This window comes from Stylophora pistillata, chromosome 8 (genome assembly GCF_964205215.1).
Source record: "Stylophora pistillata chromosome 8, jaStyPist1.2, whole genome shotgun sequence".
Taxonomy (NCBI): domain Eukaryota; kingdom Metazoa; phylum Cnidaria; class Anthozoa; order Scleractinia; family Pocilloporidae; genus Stylophora; species Stylophora pistillata.
Window position 1 is genome coordinate 29640172 of NC_142526.1, and position 10885 is coordinate 29651056.

Here is a 10885-nt window from a genome sequence, read left to right on the forward strand (position 1 = left end):
TCTTCTGCTGCTAGTTCCAGGGCTCTATCTGTTCTTGTTCCACCTCGAATATGCGGTAATTTTCTGGCTTTGAGTGTTAGTGCATTAATATTTTGAGGGTCGGTAAATCTGAAAAGCATTATGACAGAAATCAGTTGAAGGAAGAGGGTTGAGCAAGTATTTAGAGGGTAGTGTCAGATCTCAGAGAGGGTTTGCTGTTGGGATGTTCAGAGGCGATCTGCTGAAGGAACTGAGCTAATGTCGTTACGGAATGCGAGGTAGAATAGTTCTAGTTAAGCTGGTTGGTGCAGCAGACGAGCAGAGCGTCTGGCTAGTGAAGAAGAGTATCACTGACTACAGATGAAAAAGATGAAACTGCTTGTAAAATAGCTCATCAAAGGAAAGCTAGAGAAACACATATCGAACCATGAAGAGTACTGATGAAATAAACCACATTTCCGCCTGGCGCAGTTAAACAGCCATTTTTATATAAAAACCGCGTAGAGCTCAAGCCTTGTGAAAACCGTGGCTAGGTGAAAATATGTGTCCTAAAAACATGTTACAGCCAGACTATGATTATGTAGAAAATGTGTACAAACTTGTGCCAGAGATGTGCTTCCCAGCTGTAGAGAAGGATCGCCATATGTGTTCCAGCTTCGGAAATCTCTAGTCTTTGAGCCAGTCGAACTAAGTAATTACGAGCTTTACTGTAATCACCAATCTTGATGCTGTTGGAGGAATCGACAATGACACCAACGTCGAGATGTTCCTTGCAAGGTCTGGGTGGAGGTGGTTCCGGTTTTTCAGTTGGGCCTTGGTGATAAAAGATGGAAAGGTAAGGCAAGGTAATCTATTTGTCATTTCCTTATGTTTATATGATAGTTTATCGTGAACAAAGAACGTGAAAGGAGACACTAGAGGAGAAAAATTTTTAATTCAACAAGAGAACACAGTAACAAGGTTGAAAGTCTTATTACGAAATCCCCTAGCTTCTCCTCGCAAGGTTGGGTCTTGGCGAGAGAATGAGTGAAAAAATATCTGGGTCAATTCAGGGAAAGGAGTTGAATTATATGTAATGTTTTAATCTCTCTTAAATTTCATTACAAACAAAAACGCACTTTTTAAATTGTTCATAAACTCCTGCATAAACATTGCTAAGAACGTTCTTAACCTTACAACTCTAAGAAGTTTTATGTAAAGATAAGAGAAGAAAAGTAAAAAATATGAAGGAAGTGAACTTTAAGAGTAAATGCAATTGGAGGTAAGATATTTCCGTGAACCGTGGGAACATATGAGGCGTTACAGACTTATGGCTGTTGCCTTATAGAACCACCCTGTATTCACGCTTTCACACCTCTTGGGTACTGAAAAATTGATCTGTGGTTAAACATGACGAATTACAAATGCTTTTGAACAAGAACATACATGGTTGTGTATTGCACGGCTCCTTTTTTGTCATGCTTCCTGCGCAATCTTTACCGTCCCCAGATGGAGGTGGGTTGTTGCATGTTCTTTTTCTTGTTTGAGTGCCTCCCCCACAGGTCTTATCACAAAGACCTGGGGAGCCCCAGGGGGACCAGTTGCCATCTTCACCTGCCAAAGGTAACACGCCTATTTCAAATGGTTATGCACGCACAATACATTACCAAAAACCAGGATTATGGCAATGATGGTGATAATATGCATCATAAAAAACAGCTCGTTGGCGTTGAGAAAACCATACTGAAAGAAATTTGGCATTTACTCTTTACCATCAAAAGTTGGCGGTAGAAGTTCCACCAACTAAGGAGAACCTGTTCTCCTGAGTCTTCCATAACATACCAACGAAAAGCAAAATTCTAAGTTATTAGAATCTTCACTGCTAATGGGTTATGGACAAGAAATTATAAACTGAGATCTCTTGGTTTTGAAACCTTGATTTGTGACGTAGTGACAAAGTAAAAGGTAAATTAAGCATTTGTGAATTATTCTACCCTCCCTCCAACCGGCCAACACATACCACAAGGCTGGGTGTTGCATCTCTTTGTTTCTTTTGCACCTCCCAGTTTTTGATCAATACACGTCGGCCCACCACCAGCCGGAGGGGGATTGGTACAAGTCCTTGTTCGTACCTGGACTCCTCCGCCACACGTGACACTGCATTTTCCCCACGACGTCCATTTGGTATAACCACCGGGTGTAGCTAAAGGGAAAAATCAAGTTTGAATGAGCCTCAATGGTTAAGGCCTTGAAGATAATCCCAACCCATATTTAGGTATTTTTCCGCTAAGCGGGTGTATAACGCAAATAAAGATAGCAGTGAACAAAGTTAGCCATCAAAGTAATCTTTGTCATACTTACGGCAGGGTTTCGTGTTGCACTTTTCAGATTCCTTGGCTGGACCCAGATTCTGTTCAATGCAAGTCTTTCCATTATTTTTTGGTGATGGGTTGGTGCAGGTTCTGGAGTGATGACGCACACCCCCGCCACAGGTTGCTGAACATGCACTCCACTTACTCCACTCGGTGTACCCACCATCAATATCTAAAAAGGGCATCAAAGCAATACTCCTGAGACTTAAAGGAGTAAGCATACGTTAAACAAATCGACAGTGGTTAAGCGTGGTCTGTACTGTTATTGACAACGATAGTCGTCATCACAGTGGTCAAAATATTGTGGACTCACGAGGTATAGTCACTAAGCCACTGTCGACTCGTTTTTACCACAATATAGACGTGAAATAAACAATTCTTCTAGTGCGTCAGACATTACATGACACGTTGACGGAGGCAGCGTTTTCTGTATGCCTATTTACAAGAACAGCTTGGTAAATCAGATTGAGACATGCCAATTGTGGTAACATTGTTTTTCTGCAGCTAAAAGTAATTTACAATATCCTAGAGTCCTCAACTTTCTGGTTTTTATTTGATTTCAGTATTCTTACTTCTTTGGTCTTCTACTTTTGCAAACAATTATTAAAGAGTCTTCATAGTTGAGAAAAAAAGGGGCTCAAAAAAAAAAATCAAGCAACTCAATGAAATACATTTGTTTCGTCTCATTCGAGTTCAAATAAAACTTGAGATTACTTCTGTTTGTTATGGAAGGTAATCGTAAAATGTTTCTAAACCCAAGATGATAAGCTAGTTTCAATTTTTGAGCCACCTTAATGACTATTAGTTGGTGGCATTGCATGACTTGTTCAAACCCTGGATCCATTGGCAAACTCTTTGTTATCAGCATTACGTTAGGTTATTATGTATCGATCGTCAGTCATTTGGCCAGCTCCCCCGTGCGCAACACAACCAGAATACAATTATAGTAAGCACATCAATAGCAAACTTCTGAAAATTTCTGGAGTCAACCACAAGTGCTCTATCTTGGGTTTTTAAATTGACGTTAAAAAAATTGTACTTACTACAAGTAGCTTCGCGAATGTTGTCTAGCTGGTTGTTCAAGTCATCGAAATTTTTGGCATTTACGACTCGATCTTTGTCTCCAGCAATAGTCTCCAGTTCTGCCTGCTTAATGCTTTTCCCAATTCCAACAGCCACACGTTGTACTCCTTTTTTCTGCGTGGAAAGATTTCATATTGGATCATTCCATAAGACCAGAATATTTAAATTGACCTTCGTATATTGGTCAATCAAGTTTTTAATAGTAATTTAATGATGACATAAAATTGTTCTAATATTCCCTCCCACAATCCAAAAAGTATCTTTGCTCGCTTTGCATCACGTGACCGAATATTATCTCCCAACTAAAACTGGGGGATATCCGATGATATACCCCAAGTGATATTCCCGAATTTTCAAACCTTACGTCCAATACGGAAAACTCTGCGCTTAAAATTTAATTCAAAATGAGAAACGTTATGTGGTTGTTACGGAAGAAGAAACCATTTTTTTACTCATAAAATCGTATCAGAGAACACCGAAAAGTGAACTCCCCACGCCGTAAACAGTAATTTGTTCATAAACATTTTTCATGTGCATTGAGGAGTATTTAATAAACATATAGCTTCCAAACCATGCTCGTCTCGGTTAGCTGTCGCTAACTGCGAGCAGTGTTTGTTTCATTTTATACTTCAAACTTGTAAGCTTGTATTAAACTTGAAAATTGACATGTCTCCTATTAACTGAAGCCCTAGACACATGTATTTTATCCCTCAGTCAACAGGAGAGCGAAGGTTCTATCTCTTATGAGTCACATAAATTTGAAGACTAAAAGATGAACGAAACTGAATCGAACGATATGTCAGTCTAAACTGTGTTGTCTCACCTCAAGAGTTGGTAACACGGTACTGTAAGGTTTGGAACTCTTATGCGTTCCTCCGTCAGTGAAGATGATCATGACGTTAGGTGATTCTGGTCTATCCCCATTTTTTTCGTTGAACACCTGCTCGCCAACCACTTTTAATGCGTTGTCAGTCCTGGTCGGGTTCCCCAACTTGTCCTTCTTCTTCATTTCTTCAATAAGTGCACGAAGGGCCGCTTTGCTTTGATATTTTGGGTCGTCAAAACTCACGCGAACTTTTGCGTCTTTTGCATAAGTTACGATGGAGAAGTGTGTCTTGTCTTTACCGACATCATACTGGTTGATAAGGGCCATGACCGAATCCAACATGGCGTCGTAGTTGGCCGCTCCCACGCTCTTTGTTTGATCGATCACGATAGATATGTCTAACGGAGGATTCTCACAGTTGGATTGGGCTTTATCGTTGAAAAAAGAATATGAAAATAATATATCAGCTTAATATCATAGTTTTGATGTGTTAACGTAAAATCCATTTCTTCCACCAGTTTTACTCTTAGCATCTTGGGTTAAGTCCTTTGCCAATCCGTACCTCTTCTATTATTTTAGAAACAGGAACGCATCAACGTAAAACTTGAAGTCATAAGCCCTCCTAAAGGATTTATTTTCCTGATAGATTGATACATACTCGGTCACTAAGGGAGGAAAGAGGGAAGGTTTTTTATGGGATGAGAGCTTGTACACCCAGAGTAGAGTATACTCTGTTGCTAATATCTTGAGTTAGAGTTACGTTTGTTGATTTTATACTGCGTAGGTCACTTGGATAATTTGCATAACACTTTTTATTGCTGAAAAGCATTTCCTATCAGCTTATTTAGAGACTTCGCTGCCTCGTCTCGTCTACTCCTTTTAATTTGTTAGCACAATAGCAGTTTTTCAAAGCAGCACACATTTGAATAGATATTGGGCCGGTTTACCTCGGCACGGGACGAGCTGAAAGGCAGCGAGCGCGCAAAACCAAAAGACAAACATGGCTTCGTCTATGGTTTGCACCTGTTGGAATATGGGAGAACATAACGAATTAATTTCCAGGTTTACCTCCAGGACAAGAAGATATTTCATGGAAAAAATTAATATTTTACAAAACTCTAATTTCAAGTTATATAAAATAATGTAAGAAAAACGTCCAAGAATTCTTAGGCTAACACTCTTGATGTCAATATGATAGTTTATAACACAAACAAACAAAAGGGTCAAATATAAAAAAAAAGTAGGAAGAACATATACATTGAGCACTTTGCTACAGTTATTTACACTTTTTATGGCTTTAAAAGCACGCACCATGAGTTACCGAAACCAATCCTGTTTGGTGGACCCTTAAAGGTGTGAATCAGTAAGTTATAAGGAAACCAATTAGCTTAACCAATTTCTTATCGGTTTCGTCACCATGTGGTGTATCCCCTTTTTTCCAAGATATTTCGTTAACTGTCTACTGAAGTTCTGAATGGGGTATTGACTTTTATGGCATACACTTAGGGCTAACGGTCACCATTTGTCAATTTTTACGCCTTAATTGGACTTACTTTTTCAAAGTTTGATTCTTTCAGTTTTTACATATGCTATTGAGGTCTGGGGGTGTGCTTTTTATAGTAAATATTTAAGTAGAATTGATAAGCTCTTTGCCAGGTGTTATAAACTGGGTTACTGCTTAAAGCAACACAGTATCTTGGATATCCGTTGTAATAGAGATAAGAAATTATGGCAAAGGATCTCTTCCACCAACACTGCGTTGAGCGATCTCTTACCTCCCCAGAGAACACGGCAGTTGAGAACTAGGTCGCATAATTATATTTTGCCTAAGGTCCAGACAAGCCGTTTTAAATCAGTTTTTATTAATAGATGTCTTTTCAATAGTAATTAATACCTTCTCTTTTTCCTTATTCATTTTATTCATGTTATTCATGTTAATTGTAGCACGTCTGTTTGCACAATAATTCTTAATAAAGACCTTTATTATTATTATTATTATTTTAAGACCGAGGATAAGCAACATACATCATACGATATAATGCTAATTTTTTTCCGTTTTACGGCAAAAAAAAAAACTTTTCGCATGATTGTTGTAAAAGCCCCTATTGCTGACGTGTCGACAGCTCTCTGCATAATGGAAATACGTTTGATGTTCTCGAAATCGTGTTGTTTTTTCCAGGAAAAGGCCAATTCAACCACTTCACAACTCTGCACAACAGCAATTTCCAGAGCCTTAGTATGGTAGTTCTACGAAAAAGAATGTTTCGAACGTTTAGGGTTGGCCAAAAATTATCTTTCACGATCAAACTTAAAGGTAAAACGAAAGGAAAGATGGTTTTTCACATTCGAATAATTCATTTATGTATTTAAACTATCACGGTGAGTCGAAACGTACGATATTATTGAATTTCTGCTAAGTACCTTTCTCAGCAGCTAGAGGCTGATTTATCATTGACCATACTGACAAGCATATTTCTTTAAATATGAAATTCATTGTAGAATAGACTTTTAAATACCCCTGACACCATATCAAAACATAGGCTGTAATAATTAAGTAGAAAATGTTGTCGGATTCACGTGTTTCTTACTTACAAGCTGTTTGGTGCGGTCCGTTACTCCTTCTCTCCTTCTCTCTGCGAAGGTGCAAACTGTGACAGTCATGGGACGCGTCAAAAGCTTTATAAATGTTACTGCTTAGGTCCCTGGCCTCGGCTGTAAGCCTTACTGCCAAGGTCATTGGGTTGGTAGAATTAAGGAATATTCTAAAGGCAAGTGTAAAGAATAGGTGCAATTGGCGAAGAGAATAATAGCTTTACAAATATATTGTTTTACATTTTTGAAAAACGTTATGGCGCAAAGTTGAATAAGCTGATTAAATGAAAATAAATGTCATCAGGGAAATAAATGTTCATTTTCGAGTTTTTAATTGGTGTGCCTACAAAGAAAAATAAGCGTGATTGAATAAGAATGGGTGTGATAACATTTATGACATGGGTAGTTACGGTAAGGGGAAATAGGTATGATAAAAATATTGGAAGTATTGTTTGAATAAAAGCAATGGTTAACAAGGCATTGTTTAACGAAGCAGAAATGATCAATAGCAATTCTCTGTCATTGAAAAGGGAAGTAGAAACACGCAATTCAAAAAAGCCACTTGCGAGGATTTACTGAAATAAGTGAACATGATATCTGGTGGGACTAAGTTTAAACCAGCAAAGAAGACACCTTTGGAAAAGCGCAGCAAGTGCTATCTAGAAAAGGATCGACTCACACATGTACAGGTCCGTTAGATCATAAACTTGCTCAACCCGAGATATATATCGGTACCGACTTGGTTAGGAAGAGCCTGATAATAGGGACCAACAAAATGAATCTGTCTTTGGTAAGAATTTCGGAAATGGCTGGATGTGTTGACTGTCTTCAAGCGCACCACAACTCAACATCTGCATAACGTATGTGAGCTACTTTGAGTTCCAATGAAAACTCATCCCAACTAATTTGACCTCGGGGTTTCTGTTCTTAAGCTAAGAAAAGCTTGGTGATTTCACGTTGTCACTTTGTAGAGGACGGCTACTAAAATTTTAAAACGCACACGCCGAGCTATTGTTCTGTTCATTAGGTATTTCGTTTTGCCACGTCCTCGTTGCCGTCGTCGCCTTTGTGGTTTTCTTATGGTCCCATAACGATTTGGGGGTTAAATCAAATGAATAGGGGTTATGAAAACCAATTAAAGCAAACCGAAAGATAGTATAATCGTTTAATTTCGAAAAGGCTAATTAGAAGGAGTAAACGATTAAAGAGGGAAGGTTTAAGGTATTTTCTTAATGCTTCATTTGTTGATTTCATTTTCAGAGAGATGGAAATGAGATGAATTATTCTACTTGGTCAGTGCTGGAACAAAGGATTCGCATGAAAAGTGAAAAACTTGAATTAATATTGTGGTCTTGCTACTTTTTCCACATCATCTTTAGTTGGGATTCCCTCTAAATATAATTTTTGTAGGTCAATGAAATTTTTGAAACCATCAGCACAAACATGCATGACATGGCCATTGTTCGTTATCCACTGAGCCTAGTTCTGGTGGTTCCCTTGAAAGAAAACATCAGACGGTCATTAATTTTGCCTCCCGCGCACCTTTTCCTTATGGTCCACTTTTGTTTGTACATTACCATAAGTACGAGCAAGTTATATGCGTAAAACTCGCTTATTTTTCTTGATTCCGAAGGATGAAATATCCATTCATTAATCCATGATTTGTCATTTATTTCGTGATATATCGCACCACAACCCTCGTCTGTTGAAATAGACTCTCATAAAAATCATGTGAACTTAACTAGATACCAAGATCTGTTGTTGTAGAGTCCTTATGATACTTCAGAATAATGCTCCTGTATCCACCTACTGCTAACAAGGTCTGCTTCGCTAATTTCCTAAATTCCAGTATCAGTTTAAAGCCGTGTAAGGTAGACTATCGGTGCTCGGAATCCGAAGGTCTTTATCGACCCATGATTTCCCCTAGGCATTCGCTGCGTGATGATCATGGGGCATAGACATTTCCTTGCGCTATTTATTCGAAAGGCCTAGAAACAGCACCTAAGCAGAATTTGGGCGCATTTTAAATACGCATGTAAACCACCAATGGTTTACATAAAAGGCGCACTTTTTCAGTTGGAAAAAACCAGATGATAAAACCGTAGTTTGGTGAATTTCTATCCAATTGTCACCCGCGTAAAAGCCGCTGCCTGTCGAGTTAGTAAATCGGATAACTACGTACTCGCGACAGAAGCGCTATTGGCCGTAGAAGTCCTCAGGGAAATTCTCCAGATCTTTTATACGCTGTTGCATGCAATATCTCTCTCTTTTTGCAAATCTACTGACATCACAATCTCTGCAAATCTCCGCACCCTCCTCCAGTTTACGTTTCGCGACGTGACCAGAGTTTAAGGCCATAGTATAGACCCCACCATCGAGTGAAAGTATACCAATGACGATCATAGATAGAATAAGGAGAAATGTAGGGGAGAAGCCCGACGTAAAATTAATAACGATGATGTTCATGCAAGTTCTCAGTACCAGGCTCACACGATCAGTGTTAGAGCAGAGCATCGAGCGCAAATCCACAGGTTCGAGTTTCGATTCCTTTCAGGGGACTCAGCCTTCTATTCTCTAGAGCGTTACAAAATTAAAATCTATTCTCTGGAGCGTGATATATTTGGAATAATATCGCTCGGAACGCAATGTATAATGTAATAAACGTTATGTAGTCATGAAATCATTTTCTTATTGACCAGCTTCCCATGCTAGGACCTCATGACTGTGCTGGAGAGATATCAATCCTTGGTCTTTGGAACCGTCGGTAATAAATATTGTCCTGAAGATCATAGATTAAAACGCTCGGCTTCGTAGAGTTGTTTGTACCCTTAATCACTCCTTAAGGTTCCTTGTTATATCGCCCTCCGTTTCCGTTTAGTCTTTCCGTTTATATAGGATGAGTAAAACTGTTGACAACAAGATCCTTAGAGCAATTTTAACGCCCTGAAATTCGTTTAGACTGGCCGAGGCACAACCTCGTCTCGAACAGTGAAAACATGTGTCACTTGTCCGAGCGAAGACTTGTAACAAAATTCAACTAAATGCCGTTGTACAAATCTAATGCGACAGCATTAACAGTCTTTTTCGCTTGACTCGTAGTGTCAAAACCTCGGGTAGATATTTTTAAAAAGTGGCGCTAGTTTTTGGTTAATAAAATATGTATTCTTCGCATCACGAAACTTGAGTTAAGAAAAGTAATCTTTGTACAATACTTCCTTGAAAAATAAAGGCTCACTTACTTCCCCTTGCCATATAAACCATGTAAGTGAAAAAAACACTCCAACTAACTTCTATTTTCAACACACTACCGCGAAAACTTCAAAACTAGTTTCGTCTACGACCTCGTCAGTTGATGATCAACTGGTTAGTTGGAGTGTTTTTTTCACTTACATGGTTTATATGGCGTTAAGTAATACTTTCTTAGCTTCGATCAGTATAATTTAACAACGATACTTTCCCTTGACTTATCTATTTTAAAAGAGACTTGAGAGAGGAATTTACAGGGTAGCAGTTGGTGTCGGTCGAAAGAGAATCAGCATTCCCCAACTCAAACAAATTGCTGGCGAACATAACAGTGATGGTGTGTTTCTAATGAAGGATTTTGAAGATCTGCATTACAAGATTAGTTACTTGTAGTGAGTTCCATTTCATGCCAAGATAAAACAAGCATATACTTTATTTTACACAAGCACACTCATACGTACTCCAGAACGGTTGTTGATCTTTTTACACTGCTAACTCACTTACTTAGGAACAGTTAAGTTTAACATTATTGCAAAAAAAATAAAGAAAAGTTAATGAGAAATTACAACGTAACGATGCTGAGCATCGCTAACAAAAAGCACAGTCATGTCTTTAGACCTTAACAGTTCAGAAATTTGGTCGAAAACGATAAATTCCTACCAAGACAACAAACAAACTCATATACCCTATGTTCATCAATAATTATAAATGTGTCTATTAACATACATTATTCATGTATCAACTCTCTTCCAAGGCATAAATGGCTGATTTTCCGAATGGAGTAAGTGGTCAGCGTGCTCAACCTCATGTG

General features: G+C 38.5%; 1 protein-coding gene across 1 annotated transcript in view; it reads right to left on the reverse strand.

The window, feature by feature from the left end:
• The window catches only part of LOC148725782 (uncharacterized), an 11537-nt gene extending 4644 nt beyond the window's left edge, over positions 1–6893 (reverse strand). Inside the window, exons 1-9 of the mRNA XM_088731537.1 lie at positions 6832–6893; positions 5187–5262; positions 4237–4667; positions 3374–3527; positions 2320–2502; positions 1979–2161; positions 1405–1572; positions 579–792; positions 1–108 (exon numbers count right to left, since the gene is read on the reverse strand). The exon at positions 1–108 is cut by the window's left edge and continues 121 nt beyond it. Of these exons, the coding sequence (XP_088587663.1) occupies positions 1–108; positions 579–792; positions 1405–1572; positions 1979–2161; positions 2320–2502; positions 3374–3527; positions 4237–4667; positions 5187–5241 (1496 nt within the window). The 5' untranslated portion in view covers positions 5242–5262; positions 6832–6893. The remainder of the gene's footprint in view (positions 109–578; positions 793–1404; positions 1573–1978; positions 2162–2319; positions 2503–3373; positions 3528–4236; positions 4668–5186; positions 5263–6831) is intronic.
• Between the last annotated feature and the right edge of the window lie 3992 nt (positions 6894–10885).